This window comes from Heteronotia binoei, chromosome 20, assembly GCF_032191835.1.
Source record: "Heteronotia binoei isolate CCM8104 ecotype False Entrance Well chromosome 20, APGP_CSIRO_Hbin_v1, whole genome shotgun sequence".
NCBI lineage: Eukaryota > Metazoa > Chordata > Lepidosauria > Squamata > Gekkonidae > Heteronotia > Heteronotia binoei.
The window spans coordinates 35,354,370-35,377,492 of NC_083242.1; the positions used below are offsets into that span (position 1 = coordinate 35,354,370).

Consider the following 23,123-nt stretch of genomic DNA (forward strand, 5'->3'; position numbering starts at 1 on the left):
GGAGATGCCGGGGATTGAACCTGGGACCTTTTGCTTACCAAGCAGATGCTCTGCCACTGAGCCACCGTCCCTCCCTCAGCTGTGTGACTGCTCTGCAACTCTAACCCACACTTCTTAGGGTGCTACATCTACATGACAGGGGAAACTCAGACTAACCTGAAAATGCTGAGATAGTGTGTGACTGCAATAAAAAAGGCCAACGCTATGCTGGGAATTATTAGGAAGGGAATTGAAAACAGATCAGTCAGTATCATAATGCCCCTGTACAAATCGATGCTGCAGCCTCATTTGGAATACTGTGTGCAATTCTGGTCACCGCACCTCAAAAAGGATATTATAGCATTGGAAAAAGTGCAGAAAAGGGCAACTAGAATGATGAAAGGGTTGGAACACTTTCCCTATGAAGAAAGGTGAAAACGCTTGGGGCTCTTTAGCTTGGAGAAACGTCGACTGCGGGGTGACATGAGAGAGATTTACATGGGATTGAGAAGGTAGGAGAATAAGTACTTTTCTCCCTTTCTCACAATATGAGAAGTAGACATTCAATGCAATTGCTGAGCAATCAGGTTAGAACGGAGAAAAGGAAGTCCTTCTTCACTCAAATGATGATTAACATGTGGAATTCACTGCCACAGGAGGTGGTGGCTACAAGCATAGATAGCTTCAAGAGGGGCATGGATAAGCATCTGGAGCAGAGGTCTGTCAGTGGCTAATAGCCACAGCGTATTGTTGAAACTCTCTGTCTGGGGCAGTGATGCTCTGTATTCTTGGTGCTTGAGAGGCAAAATTGGGACGGCTTCTAGTGTCCTGGCCCCACTGGTGGACCTCCTGATGGCACCTGAGTTTTTTGGCCACTGTGTAACACAGAGTGTTGGACTGGATGGGCCAAGGGCCTGATCCAACATGACTTCTCTTATGTTCAAATGAAATCCTTTTGGCGATCACAAAAAGGATCTGCAGCTCTGTTGTGCAGCAGTCTCTGCAGGGGCCAGAACCCCAGGGCCATCAGGAGGTCCACCACTGCGGCCTCCCACTATTGCCCCCCAAGCACCAAGAAGCCCTAGGCAGTGTTCTGTCTATAGCTTGTGGCTAACAGCCAATCGTGGACCTATGCGTGTCTCAGAAAACATTCCTCCTCACCACACAGAAGGCCTAGAACAGACCCCTCTGGAGTTCCCCTTCAGTTTGGTGTAGTGGCTAAGTGTGCTGACTTATTCATTTATCTATTCCTTGGATTTATATCCCACCGTCCCTGCCGAAGAAGGCTCAGGGCGGCTCACAATAGTCAAGACTAAACAATGAAAAAACATTGGAGTTTCAACAATTGATAGAAACAGTTAAATAATTTAAAACAGTTTTGGTGCTAGCATGAATCTCAATTTCAATATATTCAGTGATGTTGGGCATCCTCTGGGAGAACTGGGTTTGATTCCCCCCCCCCTCTCCACTTGCGCCTGCTGGAATGGCCTTGAGTCAGCCATAGCTCTCCCAGGAGTTGTCCATGAAAGGGCACCTGCTGTAAGAGCTCTCTCAGCCCCACCCGCCTCACAGGGCGTCGTTTGTTTGTTCGTTCGTGTCTGTTGTGTGTGTGTGTGTGGGGGGGGGGAAGGTAAAAGGAGATTGTGACTGCTCTGAGACTCTGAGATTCAGAGCATAGGGCGGGATATAAATCCAATGTCGTCGTCTTCATACATTGCATGGTCTGGGAGATGCCGCAGCTCACAAGTTCACAACTTTGCACAACTCCCATAAAGGACAACCCTTGTTGGGTTGCCAGCCTCCAGGTGTGAAAAAAATGCGGCTACAATTACTGGTGCATTACAACGTATAAAGGACAATTTAGAATTAAATAAATATAATGCATTAAATATGAGTCTCGCACATTCCAAACGTGCAAGACTGCATTTCTCCATAAAAGCTGTCTTGTCAGAAAGCCGCTAGTAACGAAAGGCAGCGTGCAAGTCCACTGCTCAACTGAAAATTCCAACTGGGAAAAAACGGCCTTCTTTTTGCACCCTCATATATAATGCATTGTATTTGTTGAATTATAAATTGTCCTTTATATGTTGTAATATGCCAGTAATTGTTGCCGTGTTTTTTCTCAGAAGAAGAAGAAGACTGCAGATTTATACCCTACCCTTCTCTCTGAATCAAGAGACTCAGAGTGGTTTCCATCTCCTTTATCTTCCTCCCCCACAACAGACACCCTGTGAGGTGGGTGTGGCTGGAGAGGGCTCTCACAGCAGCTGCCCTTTCAAGGACAACCTCTGCCAGAGCTATGGCTGACCCAAGGCCATTCCAGCAGCTGCAAGTGGAGGAGGGGGGAATCAAACCCGGTTCTCCCAGATAAGAGAGCTCTGGCTGACCCAAGGCCATTCCAGCAAGTGCAAGTGGAGGAGTGGGGAATCAAACCCGGTTCTCCCAGATAAGAGAGCTATGGCTGACCCAAGGCCATTCCAGCAGCTACAAGTGGAGGAGTGGGGAATCAAACCCGGTTCTCCCAGATAAGAGAGCTCTGGCTGACCCAAGGCCATTCCAGCAGCTGTAAGTGGAGGAGTTGGGAATCAAACCCGGTTCTCCCAGGGAAAAGTCCACACACTTAACCACTTCACCAAACTGGCTCTCTTACTGTATTTTTTCTCATATTGGTACATGACTACTTCTTTTTTGGTGTTTTAGCCTCCAGGTGCAACTGGAGATCTCCTGCTTTGACAACTGATCTCCAGCTGGCAGAGATCAGCTCCCCCAGCGAAAAAGGCTGCCTGGAAGGGGGGGACTTTAGGGCATTTTAACACGCTGAGGCCCCTCCCCTCCCCAAACGCCACCCTCTCCTGGATCCACTCTCAAAGTCTCCAGGTACTTTCCAGCATAGACCTGGCAACCCTAGGCCCATGGGTTAGGCAAACCTGACCCACAAAAAAGAACAGCATCCCTGCCCCCCACCCCCGGCTAGGTACAAAAGACCCCACAGGACAAACTGGCTACAGAGCCGGAGATTGTCAAAGCAGAAGAATTCCATAAAACAGAAATCTACAGCAGCGTGATAACTATTTTTTTTTTTTAAAGGGAAGGAGAATCCACATCCTGGCCCTCAATGGTGTCCCCAGAACAACACAACACCGAGGCATTACAATTGCCCCTCAAACAGTGCAATCGTTTTTTGGGGTGACTAGGTACATGAGCATGCTTTCCAGTTTTGCTATGCATGGACACATGTTCTCGCCAAGGCTGGGTTTCGGATCTTGTGTGCCCATCTTGGTAGATAGCCAGCTTCAGGAGGGGATTGGATAAACATCTGGAGCAGAGGTCCATCAGTGGCTATTAGCCACACCGTATTGATGGAACTCTCTGTCTGGGGCAAGTGGTGCTCTGTCTTCTTGGTGCTTGGGGGGGGGGCAACAGTAAGGAGGGCTTCCTGATGGCACCTGAGTTTTTTTGGACACTGTGTGACACAGAGTGTTGGACTGGATGGGCCATTGGCCTGATCCAACATGGCTTCTCTTATGTTCTTCTGTGACACAGAGTGTTGGACTGGATGGGCCACTGGCCTGATCCAACATGGCTTCTCTTATGCTCTTATGTGACACAGAGTGTTGGACTGGATGGGCCTTTGGCTTCTCTTATGTTCTTATGTGACACAGTGTTGGACTGGAGGGGCCATTGGCCTGATCCAACATGGCTTCTCTTATGTTCTTATGTGACACAGAGTGTTGGACTGGAGGGGCCATTGGCCTGATCCAACATGGCTTCTCTTATGTTCTTATGTGACACAGAGTGTTGGACTGGAGGGGCCATTGGCCTGATCCAACATGGCTTCTCTTATGTTCTTATGTGACACAGTGTTGGACTGGATGGGCCATTGGCCTGATCCAACATGGCTTCTCTTATGTTCTTATGTGACACAGAGTGTTGGACTGGAGGGGCCATTGGCCTGATCCAACATGGCTTCTCTTATGTTCTTATGTGACACAGAGTGTTGGACTTGAGGGGCCACTGGCCTGATCCAACATGGCTTCTCTTATGTTCTTATGTGACACAGAGTGTTGGACTGGATGGGCCACTGGCCTGATCCATCATGGCTTCTCTTATGTTCTTCTGTGACACAGAGTGTTGGACTGGATGGGCCATTGGCCTGATCCAACATGGCTTCTCTTATGTTCTTCTGTGACACAGAGTGTTGGACTGGATGGGCCATTGGCCTGATCCAACATGGCTTCTCTTATGTTCTTCTGTGACACAGAGTGTTGGACTGGATGGGCCATTGGCCTGATCCAACAGGGCTTCTCTTATGTTCTTATGTGACACAGAATGTTGGACTTGAGGGGCCACTGGCCTGATCCAACATGGCTTCTCTTATGTTCTTCTGTGACACAGAGTGTTGGACTGGATGGGCCACTGGCCTGATCCAACATGGCTTCTCTTATGTTCTTCTGTGACACAGAGTGTTGGACTGGATGGGCCATTGGCCTGATCCAACATGGCTTCTCTTATGTTCTTCTGTGACACAGAGTGTTGGACTGGATGGGCCACTGGCCTGATCCAACATGGCTTCTCTTATGTTCTTCTGTGACACAGATTGTTGGACTGGATGGGCCACTGGCCTGATCCATCATGGCTTCTCTTATGTTCTTCTGTGACACAGAGTGTTGGACTGGATGGGCCATTGGCCTGATCCAACATGGCTTCTCTTATGTTCTTCTGTGACACAGAGTGTTGGACTGGATGGGCCACTGGCCTGATCCAACATGGCTTCTCTTATGTTCTTCTGTGACACAGAGTGTTGGACTGGATGGGCCACTGGCCTGATCCAACATGGCTTCTCTTATGTTCTTCTGTGACACAGAGTGTTGGACTGGATGGGCCACTGGCCTGATCCAACATGGCTTCTCTTATGTTCTTCTGTGACACAGAGTGTTGGACTGGATGGGCCACTGGCCTGATCCATCATGGCTTCTCTTATGTTCTTCTGTGACACATAGTGTTGGACTGGATGGGCCACTGGCCTGATCCAGCATGGCTTCTCTTATGTTCTTCTGTGACACAGAGTGTTGGACTGGATGGGCCATTGGCCTGATCCAACATGGCTTCTCTTATGTTCTTATGTGACACAGAGTGTTGGACTGGAGGGGCCATTGGCCTGATCCAACATGGCTTCTTTTATGTTCTTATGTGACACAGAATGTTGGACTGGATGGGCCATTGGCCTGATCCAACATGGCTTCTCTTATGTTTTTATGTCTGGGGCAGTGATGCTCTGTATTCTTGGTGCTTGGGGGGGGGGGCAACAGTGGGAAGGCTTCCGGTGTCCTGGCCCCACTGATGGACCTCCTGATGGCACCTGGGTTTTTTGGCTCCTGTGTGACACGAAGTGTGGGACTGGATGGGCCATTGGCCTGATCCAACATGGCTTCTCTTATGTTCTTATACAAGTGGCCTGTTTTACATGATATTGTGATGGGGGGGAATTGGCAGGTTTGTGGGTAATTCAGTCTCCCCACACACAGTTTGAGTGGTAAATGACTGAAAGGAGGAGGAGCTTGCTAACAGCCATTTTGGAAGGGCCGCTATGGCTGATACCAGACGGCCGGTTCGGGGTGGCTTAAAGCTGTCCCATAGAGAACCAGTCAGAAATAGAGTGCCCTGGAGCTTCCTGATGGTGTTCAGGAAAGGGGTGGGCCGTGGGCATGCAGGGAGCATCTGGAACTCTCTCGTGTCCTGTCGGCAGCTCCCTGGGCACTCTCCGGGTGCCTCCCAGCTTTGCAAGTGGTGCCTTTTTGAGCTGGCTCCCAGCCAGCTTGGGATGGGACCAGGGCAGAACGGGGATGGTAGGCAGATGTGTACGTGCGGACGCACTTTTTTGATCTGCCTGCCTCCTGTCCCCGGGGCGGCTTTAAACGCCTGTCTGGTATTGCCCCATGATTCTCCTCAGCTGAGGAGCTTTTCGGCAGTCGTTTTGAAGGGCCCATCATGTCTCTCCTTGGCAGAAGAGCTTGCTGGTTGCCATTTTGGAGGGCCATGCCATCTCCTCTAAGTGAAAGAGCTTGCTGGCAGCCATTTTGGAGGACCGCTACATCTTCCCTCAGCGGAGGAGGTTGCTGGCAGCCATTCTGTAGGGGCTGCAACATCTCCCCTCAGAGATGGAGCTTGCTGGCAGCCATTTTGAAGAGCCCATTATATCTCCCCTTGGTAGAAGAGCTTGCCGGCAGCCATTTTGGAAGGGCCACTACATCTCCTCTCAGCAAAGGAGCTTGTTAAACTCTACTATAGCTTTTTTTATCAGCGTGAAGGGTACCATTTGCATTTTCTGGACTTCAGCCACCAAGGTGCCTTTCTCCATCTCTCTGAAGAGACTGCCCCTCCCTTTTTTCTCTGTGCCAAAAATTGGGTCCCATTTCGAATCTTCAAACTCTCCTTCCAGAAGGCGTTCCTTCCCCCTTTCCAGTCAAAGCGGACAGTCAGCCTGCTCAGGGACACCACATGTTTACTTGGCCACAGCTTCCTCTGGCTGCTCGAAGACGCAGATGTCAGCGATCAACCTCGAGACGCAGAGCACATCTCCTTCCCTGCTATCTCATGTTAATTCAGGCCTCTGAATCCAGATGGCTGAAGTTCAAGCCCCCTTCCAGACCAGCTGTGCTTGGCTCTTCCCAAATTCGGTAGATAGGAAGGAGAGGAAATGTGCTGCCAACTTTGCGTCTGTGCAAGAGAAAAGGAGGGGAGGCCAGGGTTTGGAACCAGGGTGGTCCCTGGCCTGTTTTACCCCACTGCTCGTCTCCAAAAGGTTGCAGAAGTAAATTGGTGCAAGATTCTTGCTGGGGAATAACCTAGCCTCCAGCTTGGGGGATGGAGAACATCAGGGGTCGTTTTGTAGAAAAATAGGTTTTGGAGCACATTAGCATCACTTATTAGCATATGCCCCCCTCAGGCAAAAGCAACCTGATGCAAGAAAGGAGAACCCCAGGCGAGCGAGGCCTGCTTGGGCTGGCTAGAGATCCAACCAACCTGCTTGATGAACCAAAGCCTGCTTGGAACTCTCCTTAGCTGCCACCCCCCCCCCCACAACAGTCGAAAGGCCAGCAAGCCACCCACAACCCAAAATTGCATAAGAAGTGGAGAAAGGGTGGGGCGGACTTCTCCAGGGGTTAACGAGGGCTGCTGGGGGCATGGCAAAGCCACTGGTGGCTGGCTGGCTGCCCGCTCTCCTCATCCAGGGATTGTTATGCAGCTGCACCTCCTATTCAATGGACTAGGTTGGTGGGGAGGAGGAGGGGGAACCGATCATAAAGGTTCAGGAGCTGCGCTCTTGTGAGCTCCTGCTGAATCTGAGGCCTGGAGAACACATATATAAACACACACACACACAAAGCTGCCTTATACTGAAACAGACCTAGGGGATGTCAGCCTCCAGGTGGGACCTGGAGATCCCCTGGAATTACAGCAAATCTCCAGGAGTTTCCCAGCCTGGATCTGGCAACCCTGATCAGATCCTTGGCCCATCAAGTTCAGATTTGCCCATTCAGCCTGGCAGTGACTCTCCAAGGTCTTAAGCAAAGGTCTTTTACATCCTTTTAACTGGAGATGCCAGGGATTGAACCTGCAATCTTCAGTGTGCATAGCAGGGGCTCTTCCACATCCCCTCCCCTCCCTACTGGTGGTCTCTTGTGCGCTTGAAAAGACCACGAGCCCCCTGGGCATAAGAACATAAGAGAAGCCATGTTGGATCAGGCCAGTGGCCCATCCAGTCCAACACTCCGTGTCACACAGCGGCCAAAAAACCCAGGTGCCATCAGGAGGTCCACCAGTGGGGCCAGGACACTAGAAGCCCTCCCACTGTGCCCCCCACCCCAAGCACCAAGAACATCACTGCCCCAGACAGAGAGTTCCAACAATACACTGTGGCTAGTAGCCACTGAAGGACCTCTGCTCCAGATGTTTATCCAATCCCCTCTTGAAGGTGGCTATACTTGTGGCTGCCACCACCTCCTGTGGCAGTGAATTCCACATGTTAACCACCCTTTGGGTGAAGAAGGACTTCCTTTTATCCATTCTAACCCGACTGCTCAGCAATTTCATTGAATGCCCACGAGTTCTTGTATTGTGAGAAAGGGAGAAAAGTACTTCTTCACATTATCATACCCGCCTGAACAGAGAAGCTATTGAGATTTACAAACACCAGCACAACTTTAACAGAAAGGAAGAAGGCATTTCCATCCACCATTCTTGGTACCCAGCTCTGCAAAACACCCTACAGACTACAAATTGCAGAAGGTCACAGAACAACCAGCACATTCCACAGAACAATCAGCACAGTCAACAACCATCTCCCTAATCTTCACACCCCTTCCAACCCTCCCAGCAATTAACACAGAACAATGGTGACATTCAACAGCCAGTTTCCTTATCACTATCCTTCCAGGAAGCCCCACCAAACAATGGGCACATCCACAAACCAATTGCCCTTTCATCACACCCCCTCCAGCCTAGAAATAGCAGCTCTCCAGCAGCCCTGGCCCCACTCAATGCACAGCAGCCAAGAAGGTCGGAGCGCCTGCTCCGGCTGCAACGCCACTGAGGATGTTCTCCGCAGCTGAGAACGAAACGTCTGGAAGGAAAACTTTCTCCAGTAGAACATGGCACTTGATTCCGAAAGATTCTACAAACCCTAAAGTACTTCTTTCTCTGCCTTCTTTATCCCATGCATACTCTTGTCAACCTCTATCATGTCACCCCGCAGTCAACGTTTCTCCAAACTGAAGAGCGCCAAGCATTTTAATCTTTCTTCATAGGGCACTGGGTGTCTGTATGCAGGCAAGCCAGTGGCATCACAAGGATAAGTCAGGACATTATTTTTGTGGGAAAAGTTCCACGTCTTTCTCTTGTTCTTTGGCTACTTTCTATGCCATACAAAATGGGGCTCCCAACCAACCTGCAAGCAGTTGGGAGAATTGTGAGAACAAGCAATGGAGACCAGCACAAAATGGTTGCCGTGGAGGACGGGGTGGTGTTAATTTCAAATAGGGTTGCCAGGTGTGACTATCTGGGGACTTTGGGGGTGGAGCTGGGACCGGATCTACAAGTTTTTTGAGGGGGGGGGCAAAATTAAAAAATGACGCCCCCTTATGGGCTCATAGAATAGAATGGACTCTATACCCAATTTGGCGCCCCCCCATCGGCGCCCAGAGCAAGCACCCTCCTCTGCCACCCCCTGGATCCGGCCCTGGGTGGAGCCAGGAGCAAAAGTGTGACAAGCACAATTGAACTCTGAAGGGAGTTGTGGCACTCACATGCCTTTTAACTGCCTTCCCTCCATTTGGAATAACGAAGAATAGGGGCACCTTCTTTTGGGGTTCATAGAATTGGACCTCTTGGTCCAATCTTTTTAAAACTTGAGCAGGGGTTTCTGAAGAAGAAGAAGATGATATTGGATTTATATCCCGCCCTCCACTCCGAAGAGTCTCAGAGCAGCTCACAATCTCCTTTACCTTCCTCCCCCACAACAGACACCCTGTGAGGTAGATGAAGATATTGGATTTATATCCCGCCCTCCACTCCGAAGAGTCTCAGAGCGGCTCACAATCTCCTTTCCCTTCCTCCCCCACAACAAACACCCTGTGAGGTGGGTGGGGCTGGAGAGGGCTCTCCCAGCAGCTGCCCTTTCAAGGACAACCTCTGCCAGAGCTATGGCTGACCCAAGGCCATTTCAGCAGGTGCAAGTGGAGGAGTGGGGAATCAAACCCGGTTCTCCCAGATAAGAGTCCACACACTTAACCACTACACCAAACTGGCTCTCCAGAGAGGCACTGGATGCAAGGCTGAAAATCTGATGCCTCTAACTCAAAAAGCAACTGCCCGAGCCCAGGATACGCAATCAGTTCTCCATTATACTCTATGGGCAGGGGTGACCAATGGTAGCTCTCCAGATGTTTTTTGCCTACAACTCCCATCAGCCCCAGCCATTGGCCACGCTGGCTGGGGCTGATGGGAGTTGTAGGCAAAAAACCCCAAACATATGGAGAGCTACTTTTGGCCACCCTTGCTCTATGGGAATCGATCTCCACAGAGTATAATGGAGTGCCCAGCAAACATTTTCCTCCCCTCCCTGCTTTCTGATGACCCTGAAGTGGGGGAACAGCCTCCAAACTGGGGGATCCCCTGCCCCCCCCCCCTGGGGATTGGCAACCTTAATTCCAAAATGTCTGCTGTGGGGTACAGGGGCCAATCACACAAAACAAGCATTCTCTTCTGTTTAAGTTTGTTATGTCTGGACTCTATGCTCCAGAACGTTGGAGGAAGAAGAAGACTGCAGACTTATAGCCCGCCCTTCTCTCTGAATCAGAGACTCAGAGCGGCTCACAATCTCCTATATCTTCTCCCTCCGCAACAGACACCCTGTGAAGTGGGTGGGGCTGAGAGGGCTCTCCCTGAAGCTGCCCTTTCAAGGACAGCTCCTGTGGGAGCTACGGGTGACCCAAGGCCATTCCAGCAGCTGCAAGTGGAGGAGTTGGGAATCAAACCCGGTTCTCCCAGATTAAGTGTCCGCACACTTAACCACTACACCAAACTGGAAAGACAGGAAAACCCAAGGGGGCGGGCACCATAGTTCCCAAGGGTGCCATGTTGGAGACCATTCCCATGCAGGAACTGCAAAAGCACCACACACAAACACACATTCTTCTGAACAAACAGACCACCCGTGTGCAGGGGCACTGAAATGTGAGATTTTGTGTGTGGTTGTGGCAGGGGCTGAGATTCATAAACCTACATCACAGGAATAGAGATATTTCTTTCTCATGATTCTGCAGCCGGGGGTCTCTCACCTAAATATAAGGAAGACAAAGGGAAGTACCTTTTCACACAGTGCTCAATTAAGATATAAAACTCACTATCACAAGACGGACCACGAACTTTGGCTGTGACTGCCTAAAGTATAGAATTAGGTCACATCCTGAGGTAAAGGCTAGTCAAGGGCTATAAGCTCTAAGTGGGGAAAAACAGCTTTGTATTTTGGAGAAAATGTTTATCAGATGAAAGGGGGGGAAAAAACGTTTCCTTGGTCTTTCTTATCCTAGTATATTATCTCAGAGCAATAAAAGCCGTTTGGCCCAGTAAAACAAACTGAAGCAAATCCTGCAGCTTGTTTGTGGGAGACACAAAAATGGTGGCAGAAAGCAAGGAGCAGAGGAAGACAGAAGAAGGAGGTTGGCAAACGCAAACTATTACTAGCTGGGAAGCCACAGACTGCTCACATGGACGCTACCACACCACTGCTTGTCTGCACAGCACTGAAGCATGATGGGAAAATACTGCAGAAGCCATGGCGTGCCTGTACAGTCACCTTGGCCTCCCCGCCTGGGGCACTGTGGAAAGGTGTTGGGGCAGAGCGGTGAGGAGAAGGATAGAAAGATGCAAACTCCATCAAGGGATTCGTCCCTCCCTCCAGCAGGTCTATGTCGGGGATGGCTAAAGACACATTCTCACAGCTCAGAACCTCCTTCGGGGTACAAAATTAAGGAGACAAAAAGGTGTCAGAGGGCTACATAACAGGCATTTGTAAACATCTGCCCTCAAAGTGATGGAGGGTCAATTTCTACATTTGTGAGAACCCCTTTGCCAGAGTAGTTGAGGTCTGGAATAGATTACCACCCTCCAGGGGGGCTCCAAAGTTCTCCCAGAATTACAACTGATACCTCGGTTACAGGGTGGGCTCTATGGTACACCAAAGAGACTATGAGAAACAGAAGTCCTAGAGTGACACCACATTGCCACATTGCTGCCATTCTCCCTTCTGCCCTAGGCTGGAAGTAGATCTCGCTGCATAGACACCCACCTAGATGGCCAAAGCTGGCTTCATGAGGAAGCAAGGTAAAGTCACTGGGGGTTGAGACAAAGCAGATCTAAGCAGATGGATCATCTAACCCTGAAGGCACGGTGGACCAAGCAGGGGTGGAATTCTAGCAGGAGCTCTTTTGCATATTAGGCTACACCCTAATGATGTAGCCAATCCTCCAAGAGGTTATTTAGGGGTTAGGGGAGGGACGGTGGCTCAGTGGTAGAGCATCTGCTTGGGAAGCAGAACGTCCCAGGTTCAATCCCTGGCATCTCCAAAAAAGGGTCCAGGCAGATAGGTGTGAAAAACCTCAGCTTGAAACCCTGGAGAGCCGCTGCCAGTCTGAGGAGACAATACTTTGATGGACCGAGGGTCTGATTCAGTAGAAGGCAGCTTCATATGTCTTCGGGGATGGACAGTGGCTCAGTGGTAGAGCATCTGCTTGGGAAGCAGAAGGTCCCAGGTTCAATCCCCGGCATCTCCCAAAAAAGGGTCCAGGCAAATAGGTGTGAAAAACCTCAGCTTGAGACCCTGGAGAGCCGCTGCCAGTCTGAGAAGACAATACTGACTTTCATGGACCAAGGGTCTGATTCAGTATAAGGCAGCTTCATATGTTCATATATGTTCAAAAGAGGCTTGTAAGCTCTTGGAAGACTGGCTACATCAGGGTGTGTGGCCTAATATGAGCTCCTGCTAGAATTCCACCCCTGAGACCAAGTAATGTTCTGCAAAAGTCCTATTTCCAGTCATTTCAGGAGACCATACCCAAGGGACTGTGCTTTATTTTCAGCAGCCATGTGGGGGACTGTTTCAATCTTACTTCTCTAGCATCAAAACATATCGGTCTCAGAATGAAGTCACTGCTAGGGTAACCAGAAAATGCCTGGCAACTAGCAAGAGGGTTGTGGCGGGGGGGGGGGGGGCAATATTCTAGGAGAAAATTTTTAAAAAGAGCAATAACGCTTTGTCTACTTACAGGAAGTTCTTAGCACAGAGTTCCTGGTGATGCCTAGAGCTACCTGGAAGTGAAAAGTGGAGGTCTAGAAATTGATAGAAACTGTATGGTGAACCTAAAAGTTGTGGGCATAGAATTTCTGGCAATTCCTAGAATTGCCCTCTGAGTAGCTCTAGGAATCACCAGGATCTCTATGGTGAGAACTTCCTGTGAGTAGTTGAAGCCTTATTTGTCATTCTAATTTTTCTCTTGGGACACAAGGCAGCAACAGGACTTGGGGGCAGGGAACCTGCTGCCACCCCCCACCACGCAATTTTCACCCCCCCCCCGCAAGAGATGTGGACACTAACGTGTGATCTCTCAAAACTTCTTAAAACAAATTCTGCTACCTGTGGGGCAATCCGATTAACCATCTTGAACAAAAATTGGACTCCTGGCCTGCCTCCACCCTTCCCTTCTCTGATTTTACCTCAGAGGCGGAGCGGGCAATGGCGCTGCGCTGCTGCCACCTCTTCTCGGCTTCATCTTAGCTGCTCCTCCGAGATGGGCTCAGCCTGAGCCCATCTTGGAGGAGCAGCTACGGTGAGCGGAGAAGAGGCGGCAGCCGTGCACCGGCGTCGCCTGCTCCGAGAAGGGGCGGCTCGCCGCGCTCCTTGGCGCCGTTTCCCCCTCCCCCCGCTTCCGTTTTTTTGGGGAGCGGGGGAAGAGGCTGGAAATCCTGGGGTCCCCCGCCAGGGCAGGAGGGTTGGGAAGCCTACGCCTTGCAGTGAGCTGCTGGAGGGGTCCCCACCCAATGTTGCCAGTGCGATGATGTCCCTCGCAAGTGACATTGTGCCAGCTGCTCAAGGAGCTTCTGGGAAAACTCTATGGTTTTCCCAGATGTTTTAGAAATTTGGGAGGTAGAGTTTTCCTCCCAAATTGCTAGAGCCTCCAGGAAAACCACAGAGTTTTCCCAGAAGCTCCTAGAGCGGCCGGTGAGAATGCCGGCACAGTGACATAACTTGCGAGTAGGGTTGCCAATCCCCAGGTGGGGGCAGGGGATCCCCCGGTTTGGAGACCCTCCCCCCGCTTCAGGGTCCTCAGAAAGCGGGGGGAGGGGAGGGAAATGTCTGCTGGGAACTCTGTTATTCCCTGTGGAGATTTATTCCCATAGAAAATCATGGAGAATTGATCTGCAGGTATCTGGGGCTCTGGGGGGGGGGGGGCTGTTCTTTGGGGTAGAGGCACCAAATTTTCAGTATAGCATCTAGTGTCTCTCCCCAAAATACCCCCCAAGTTTCAAAAAGATTGGACCAGGGGGTCCAATTCTATGAGCCCCAAAAGAAGGTGCCCCTATCCTTCATTATTTCCTGTGGAAGGAAGGAAAAGGTGTGCCGTCCTTTTAAATGTGATGGCCAGAACTCCCTTTGGAGTTCAATTCTGCTTGTCACAGCCTTGATCCCCTACTATCTCCTGACTCCACCCCCAAAGTCCCCTACTATCTCCTGACTCCACCCCCAAAGTCCCCTACTATCTCCTGACTCCACCCCCAAAGTCCCTCCACCCCTACTATCTCCTGGCTCCACCCCCAAAGTCCCCAGATATTTCTTGAATTGGACTTGGCAACCCTACTTGCGAGTGATGTCATCGCAACAATGATGTTGTGTGGGGATCCCCCTGCTGGGGGGGAGGGGGAGATAAAATGGATTTAGGAACCTAGGCCCTGCCTCCCACTTTTCCTATCCCCTCATCCTTAGGAAGGAACTTTGCTTATCTGGCAGAGTTTGTTTAATTCTTTTTACCAGGGCTTGGTGCTTCACCAGGAAGGGTGAGCCTGGCTTGGAAATGTCATGACTGCCCAGGGGTCCTCCCCCATCCGGGGTTCGGACCGGGGTGCTGGCCCCCCGGGACATCTCCAGCTCGATCTCCGCATCCATCTCGGCGTCCTCCTTGGCTTCTTTATTGCTCTCCTCCAAATGCTTCATGAGGACGGCCACCACCACGTTGACCAAGACAAACTGGGCGATGAGGACGAAGGTGACGAAATAGACGGGGGAGATGATGGGCAGGTAGGTGAGGCAGTGTTTGTCGTCACGGTGGCATTCCCGCAGGGTGTCCTGGGGGGGGGAGGGGAAAGGGACCACGTCAGAATCACACAGCAGACCACAGCCCCTCTAGTCCAGCAACCTTTTAAGACCAGCCATGGCACCTGGGTTTTTTGGCCACTGCGTGACACAGAGTGTTGAACTGGATGGGCCATTGGCCTAATCCAACATGGCTTCTCTTATGTTCTTATGTGACACAGAGTGTTGGACTGGATGGGCCATTGGCCTGATCCAACATGGCTTCTCTTATGTTCTTATGTGACACAGAGTGTTGGACTGGATGGGCCATTGGCCTGATCCAACATGGCTTCTCTTATGTTCTTATGTGACACAGAGTGTTGGACTGGATGGGCCATTGGCCTGATCCAACATGGCTTCTCTTATGTTCTTATGTGACACAGAGTGTTGGACTGGATGTGCCACTAGCCTGATCCAACAGGGCTTCTCTTATGTTCTTATGTGACACAGAGTGTTGGACTGGAGGGGCCACTGGCCTGATCCAACAGGGCTTCTCTTATGTTCTTATGTGACACAGAGTGTTGGACTGGAGGGGCCACTGGCCTGATCCAACATGGCTTCTCTTACGTTCTTATGTGACCCAGAGTGTTGGACGGGATGGGCCACTGGCCTGATCCAACAGGGCTTCTCTTATGTTCTTATGTGACCCAGAGTGTTGGAATGGAGGGGCCACTGGCCTGATCCAACAGGGCTTCTCTTATGTTCTTAACCTGTTTCCCCCAGTGGCCATGCTGAAGTACAAGAACAGGTCACGGAGGAATGAGCTCTCTCCTTCCTCACAGGTACGGAGAGCCGGTCTGGCGTAGCGGTTAGGATTGCAGATTCTAATCTGGGAGAACTGGGTTGGATCCCTCACTCCTCCACTCGCACCCGGTAAGTGACCTTGAGTCAGCCGCAGTTCTCTCAAGAGCAGCTCTCTCGGCATTCTCTCAGCCCCACCCACCTCACAGAGGGTCTGTTGTCGGGGAGAAGAGGGGATGGGAGATTGTAAGCCGCTCTTAGACTTAAGTGAAGGGCAGGGTATAAATCCAATCCCTTCTTTGCTTCTTCTTCTCTACCCTGCCTCTCTACAGAGACGTTCCGTTTAGCAATAATAGCCAAGCGCAATCTTGGTTTTTTTACACACTTGGTTTTTTTACACACACTGAGGTAAGGGCTAAAATTCAATCACTCTTACTGCTGTCCCAGAGGATGTGAGAACCTAAAATCAGTGGCAGTCTCTACATATCTAGGCCTGAGATCTTATGCAGTTGAGGCTGATGCATTGGGATACCGATGTGCTTGGTGATTGGAGGGCTTTCTTTGAGCAGGAACGCAGTTCTCGCTGACTTGGTGTCAGGGGGTGTGGCCTAGTATGCAAATAGGTCCCTGCTGGGCTTTTCCTACAAAAAAAGCCCTAGTGATAAGGGTGTTTGTGTGAGCATATCTTACCTGGAGGTTTGGCCAGGGCTTTTTTTGAGCTGGAACACAGTTCTAGCTGGCTTGGTGTCAGGGGTGTGGCCAGTTTGGTGTAATGGTGAAGTGTGCGGATTCTTATCTGGGGGAACCGGGTTTGATTCCCCACTCCTCCGCTTGCACCTGCTAGCATGGCCTTGGGTCCGCCATAGCTCTGGCAGAGGTTGTCCTTGAAAGGGCAGCTGCTGGGAGAGCCCTCTCCAGCCCCACCCACCTCACAGGGTGTTTGTTGTGGGGGAGGAAGGTAAAGGAGATTGTGAGCCGCTCTGAGACTCTTTGGAGTGGAGGGCGGGATAGAAATCCAATATCTTCTTCTTCTTCTAATATGCAAATGAGTTCCTGCTGCGCCTTTTCTACAAAAAAAGCCCTGTGCGAAACAATAGGTCTGTCAGGGGTGTGTGGCCTAATATGCAAATGAGTTCCTGCTGGGCCTTTTCTACAAAAAGGCCTTGTGTGAAACAATGGTGCCATCGGGGTGTGTGGCCTAATATGCAGATGAGATCCTGCCTGGGTTTTTCCCTACACAAAAAAGCCCTGTGTGAAACAACTGTGACACCACCAGTGAACTCACCAGTGCTTGTAGAGAAAAAGTTAGGAAAGCTAGAGCTCAGTATGAGCTTAGGCTGGTCAAAGATGCTAAAAACAACAAAAAAGGGTTCTTTTCTTATGTTCAGAGTAAGAAAAAGAGCAAGGATATGCTGGGCCCATTGCGAGGGCAAGAAAGTGAAATTGTAACGGGTAATGAAGAAAGGGCGGAACTGCTCAATTCCTACTTTTCCTCAGTCTTCTCTTCTGAGGGAAACGGTGCTCAACATGGCAAAAACAGAACATATAAGGAGGGTGTGAAGTTCCAACCTAGGATCAGCAAAGGGATAGTACATAAATACCTAGTTTCTTTAAATGAAACTAAGTCCTCACGGCCAGATGAATTGCATCCAAGAGTTCTAAAAGAGCTTGCGGATGTAATTTCTGAGCCTCTGGCTATTATTTTTGAGCATTCTTGGAGAACAGGAGAGGTGCCGGAAGATTGGAGGTGGGCGAATGTTGTCCCCATCTTCAAGAAGGGGAAAAAGAGGATCCGGGTAACTACCAACCCGTCAGCTTGACGTCTATACCTGGAAAAGTTTTAGAACAAATCAAATCAAACAGTCGGTCCTGGAACATATAGAAAGAATGGATGTGATTACTAAGAGCCAGCATGGTTTTCTCAAGAACAAGTCATGTCAGACTAACCTGAGCTCTTTTTTTGAGAAAGTGACTACCTTGCTGGATCAGGGGAATGCTTTATCTTGATTTCAGTAAGGCTTTTGATAAGGTTCCACATACTATCCTTGTTCACAAGTTGGTAAAATGTGGTTTGGATCCTGTTACCGTTAGGTGGATCTGTAACTGGTAGACAGATCGCACCCAAAGAGTGCTTCTGAATGGTTCCTCATTCTCTTGGAGAGGAGTGACAAGTGGAGTACCTCAAGGATCTGTCCTGGGACCTGTTTTGTTCAACATCTTTATCAATGATTTGGATGAAGGAATAGAGGGAATGCTTGTTAAATCTGCAGATGATATTAAATTGGGAGGGGTTGCAAACACAGAGGAAGACAGAAACAGGATACAGGATGACCTAGACAGGCTGGAAAACTGGGCTAAAACCAATAAAATGAATTTTAACAGGGATAAATGTAAAGTTCTGCATTGAGGTAGGAAAAATCCAATGCATGGTTATAAGATGGGGGAGACTTGTCTTAGCAGTAGTATGTGCGAGAAGGATCTAGGGGTCTTAGTGGATCATATACTGAACATGAGTCGACAGTGTGATGCGGTGGCTAAAAAGGCCAATGCAATTTTGGGCTGTATCAACAGAAGTCTAGTGTCCAGATCACGTGATGTGATGGTGTCGCTTTACTCTGCTCTGGTAAGACCTCACCTGGAGTATTGTGTTCAGTTTTGGGCACCCCATTTTAAGAAGGATATAGACAAGCTGGAATGGGTCTAGAGGAGGGCGACGAAGATGGTGAGGAGTCTGGAGACCAAGTCCTATGAGGAAAGGTTGAAGGAGCTGGGGATGTTTAGCCTGGAGAGGAGGCGGCTGAGAGATGATATGATCACCATCTTCAAGTACCTGAAGGGCTGTCATATAGAGGAGGGTGTGGAATTGTTTTCTGTGGCCCCAGAAGGCAGGACCAGAACCAATGGGTTGAAATTAAATCAAAAGAGTTTCCGGCTCAACATTAGGAAGAACTTGCTGACCGTTAGAGCGATTCCTCAGTAGAACAGACTTCCTCAGTGGTGGGCTCTCCTCCTTTGGAGGTTTTTCAACAGAGGCTAGATGGCCATCTGACAGCAATGAAGATCCTGTGAATTTAGGGGGAGGGGTTTGTGAGTTTAGAGCGGTTCCTCAGTGGAAGAGGCTTCCTCGGGAGGTGGTGGGCTCTCCTTCCTTGGAGGTTTTTAAACAGAGGCTAGATGTCCATCTGACAGCAATGAAGATCCTGTGAATTTAGGGGGAGGGATTTGTGAGTTTAGAGCAGTTCCTCAGTGGAACAGGCTTCCTCGGGAGGTGGTGGGCTCTCCTTCCTCGGAGGTTTTTCAACAGAGGCTGAATGGCCATCTGACAGCAATGAAGATCCTGTGAATTTAGGGGGAGGGATTTGTGAGTTTAGAGCAGTTCCTCAGTGGAACAGGCTTCCTCGGGAGGTGGTGGGCTCTCCTTCCTCGGAGGTTTTTCAACAGAGGCTGAATGGCCATCTGACAGCAATGAAGATCCTGTGAATTTAGGGGGAGGGATTTGTGAGTTTAGAGCAGTTCCTCAGTGGAACAGGCTTCCTCGGGAGGTGGTGGGCTCTCCTTCCTTGGAGGTTTTTCAACAGAGGCTAGATGGCCATCTGACAGCAATGGGGATCCTGTGAATTTAGGGGGAAGTGTTTGTGAGTTCCCTGCGTTGTGCAGGGGGTTGGACTAGATGACCCTAGAGGTCCCTTCCAACGCTATGATTCCATCAGTGGGTGTGGCCTAATATGCAAATGAGTTCCTGCTTGGCTTTTCCCACAAAAAAGCCCTGTGTGAAATAATGGCGATGTCAGGGGCGTGGCCTAATATGAAAATGCATTCCTGCTGGGCTTTTCCTACAAAAATAGCCCTGGGTTAGGCCAACCATTGCAGAAAGGCGCGAGTGTCAGCAGGGAAATGATGTGAGGGGGGGTGGGGATTTACCTTCATGATCCCATTCCAGTTGTCCCCGGTTGACACCCTGAAGAGGGTGAGGAAAGCCATCCCGAAGTTGTTGAAGGTTGCGTGGCGGCTCAGGCCTTCACAGGGGTTCTCCTCACTGCAGTCTGGGAGAGAAATACAGCAGAGGTGGAACTCAAGAAAAAGCCAAGGTTTTCTGGGGGGGGGGGGGGGAGACAGCACCCTCAAGAGTTCTGCGCCACAGTGAAAGCACAACAACCCTGTGAGGTAGGGGCAGGGGAGGAGCTTCCATGAGTCACCGCCCACTTTTGAAGGAAGCTTCTCCCCCGCCATAAATGTTGTCAGTCTTTAAGGAGCTCCTGAACTCTGGCTCTTTTCTGTTGCTATAGACCGGGGTGGCCAAACTGTGGCTCAGGAGCCACATATGGCTCTTCCACACCTATTGTGTGGCTATCAAATCCCACACTGCCCCATTGGCGAGATGGGAGAAGGTATTTGTCTCCTTAAATCACTTCTCCAAGCCAAGCCAGCCAGCAGCTTGGAGAATGCATTTAGAGTTAAAGTTGTTTTCTTTCCACCTCTCCTTCCATCAATCTTCCTTCCTTCCTTCCTTCCTTCCTTCCTTCCTTCCTTCCTTCCTTCCTTCCTTCCTTCCTTCCTCCCTTCCTTCCTCCCTTCCTTCCTCCCTTCCTTGTGACTCTCAAACATCCGACATTTATTCTATGTGGCTCTTACATTAAACAAGTTTGGCCACCCCTGCTATAGACAAGACTAATATGGCTGTCCATCTTAATATCAAGACAGTGTGCGTTTGCAATAAAAAAGGCCAACACCATGCTGGGAATTATTAGGAAGGGAGTTGAAAACAAATCAGCCAGTATCATAATGCCCCTGTATAAATCGATGGTGCGGTCTCATTTGGAGTACTGTGTGCAGTTCTGGTCGCCACACCTCAAAAAGGATATTATAGCATTGGAGAAAGTCCAGAAAAGGGCAACTAGAATGATTAAACGGCTGGAGCACTTTCCCTATGAAGAAAGGTTGAAACGCTTGGGACTCTCTAGCTTGGAGAAACGTCGACTGCGGGGTGACATGATAGAGGTTTACAAGATAATGCATGGGATGGAGAAAGTAGAGAAAGAGGTACTTTTCTCCCTTTCTCACAATACAAGAACTCGTGGGCATTTGATGAAATTGCTGAGCAGACAGGTTAAAACGGATAAAAGGAAGTACTTCTTCACCCAAAGGGTGATTAACATGTGGAATTCACTGCCACAGGAGGTGGTGGCGGCCACAAGCATGGCCACCTTTAAGAGGGGTTTAGATAAAAATATGGAGCAGAGGTCCATCAGTGGCTATTAGCCACAGTGTGTGTGTGTGTGATCCAACATGGCTTCTCTTATGTTCATCTTGACCTGGGGATAGTTTAGACTTGAGAGCTCGTGACAGACCCAAGGTCACCCAGCGAGCAGTCATGGCAGAGTGGAGATCTGAACCTGGCTCTTCCAGATCCCGGTATGACATGCTACACTCAATTTTTTACCTTATATTGTTATTTTTTTTTCTATTTGCATTTTGGTTCCGAGTCAGGAGAAAGGTGAGCAAATAAGTAATTACATGAAAATAAGAGCTAACAGATACTCGCAGTGCATGCCCCCAACCGGGGCTTATTTCGTAGAAAAAGAAGTGCTAGAGCTCATTGGCATATGCCACACACCGCTGACATCACAGGACGGTGTACTCAATTGTATCAGCTCAGCATCTACCTGAAAACGCTTCTTGAATTATAACCAGTGTTCCTTCTAAGCTGAGTGAGTGTGAGCTAGCCCACAGTTCTTTAGCCTCTGGCTCACACACTCGCTCAGAAAAAAAAATAGCTCCATAGTAAACTAATTTGTGCAGCCGCTCACAACTTTAATGCCAGGAGCTCACAAAGTAGAGTTTTTGCTCACAAGACTCCACAGCTTAGAGGGCACATTCCCATCATACTTTTAACATGACTTCCTCCTATCTGGTCACAGAGGCACGATGAAGATTTCCATCTGTTTGCTTTACATGTTTTGGTTATTTTCCCTTTTTTTTGTGGGGGAAAAAAATATGAGGAAGTTTGTGAAATCTTAAGAGTTCAGCAAAATTCTCACGGGGGGTTTGAACAGTGGAGCTCAGAAGCAAGTATTTTGGGGGACGGGGGCAAGAAAGAAAGAGAGCCATAAAATTTAGAGGTTCCGGAGCTCTGTTCTGGTGTGCTGCTGCCCAAAATGAGGCCTGTCCCAAACTTACCGTGTAAGAAAATGACCCCCTCCTCTAAACAACAGGGCACTGGGATGTAGGGTTGCCAATCCCCAGGTGGGGGCAGGGGATCCCCCGGTTTGGAGACCCTCCCCCTGTTTCAGGGTCATCAGAAAGCGGGGGGAGGGGAGGGAAATGTCTGCTGGGAACTCTATTATTCCCTATGGAGACTGATTCTTATAGGAAATAATGGAGAATTGATCCGCAGGTATCTGGGGCTCTGGGGGGCGGGCTCTGTTTTGTGGTAGAGAATCCAAATTTTCAGCATTGCATCTGATGCATCTCCTCAAAACACCCTCCAAGTTTCAAAACGATTAGGCCAGGGAGTCCAATTCTATGAGCCTCAGAAGAAGGTGCCCCTATCCTTCATTATTTCTTTTAAAAGGTGTGTGGTCCCTTTAAATGTGAGAACGTAAGAAAAGCCGTGTTGGTTCAGGCCAATGGCCAGTCCAGTCCAACACACTGTGTCACACAGTGGCCAAAAAACCCAAGTGCCATCAAGAGCTCCACCAGTGGGGCTATGGGCTAGAAATGCGATGGCCAGAACTCCCTTTGGAGTTCTATTATGCTTGTCACACCCTTGCTCCTGGCTCCACCCCCAATGTCTCCTGGCTCCACCCCCAAAGTCCCCAGATATTTCTTGAATTGGACTCAGCAACCCTGCTGGGCTGGAATAAGGAAGACAACAGAGAGAAGGAGACTCACCTAACTTCCCAAATAACTCCACTCCCAGGGCTGCGTAGATGAAAAACAGGAGCATGAAGAGCAGACCCAGGTTGCCGACCTAGAAGAGAAGAAGCAGAGCAAGACTGAGGCGTGGGCCAAAACGGAATGGGGCTCCTGGTCTGGGTTTTTGCAGCAGCTCAGCTCTTAGAGTTGCCGACATCCAGGGGGTGAAAATTCATGGAAGGGTGACCTGGGAGCTGCGGCTACTCTGAGAAATCCGAGAGCAGTTTCTGAAGAACGGAAAGCTAAGCTTGTGAAGGTGTCCTTGCCGCTGAGCGTAACGGGGAAGTCGGACCATTATATGAAGATGTAAAAAATGTGTCGGTGGTATCAGTCAGCTCCAGACCTGAAGAAGAGCGTTCGAAGCGGAGAAACAGGATCGACCTTCCGTAGTTGCAACCTTGTGTGCTTGTAATATTCATATTGTGAAGAAGAAGAAGATATTGGATTTATATCCCGCCCTCCACTCTGAATCTCAGGCTGCTTTCACACTGTGGAATTGACACGGTTGTATCAGAAGAAATCCGCTAAAGAAGAAATCTGCTAAAGTTTGCACCGTTTCTGGGCAACCAGACAGCTGCTGCTG

The 23,123-nt window shown here is 49.7% G+C and overlaps 1 protein-coding gene across 1 annotated transcript in view; it reads right to left on the reverse strand.

The window, feature by feature from the left end:
- CACNA1H (calcium voltage-gated channel subunit alpha1 H) overlaps window positions 1-23,123 on the reverse strand; it is a 251,909-nt gene that overhangs the window by 9,121 nt on the left and 219,665 nt on the right. Inside the window, 4 exon segments of the mRNA XM_060260465.1 lie at window positions 11,330-11,491; window positions 14,564-14,878; window positions 19,547-19,668; window positions 22,517-22,595. Coding sequence (XP_060116448.1) covers window positions 11,330-11,491; window positions 14,564-14,878; window positions 19,547-19,668; window positions 22,517-22,595 — 678 coding nt within the window.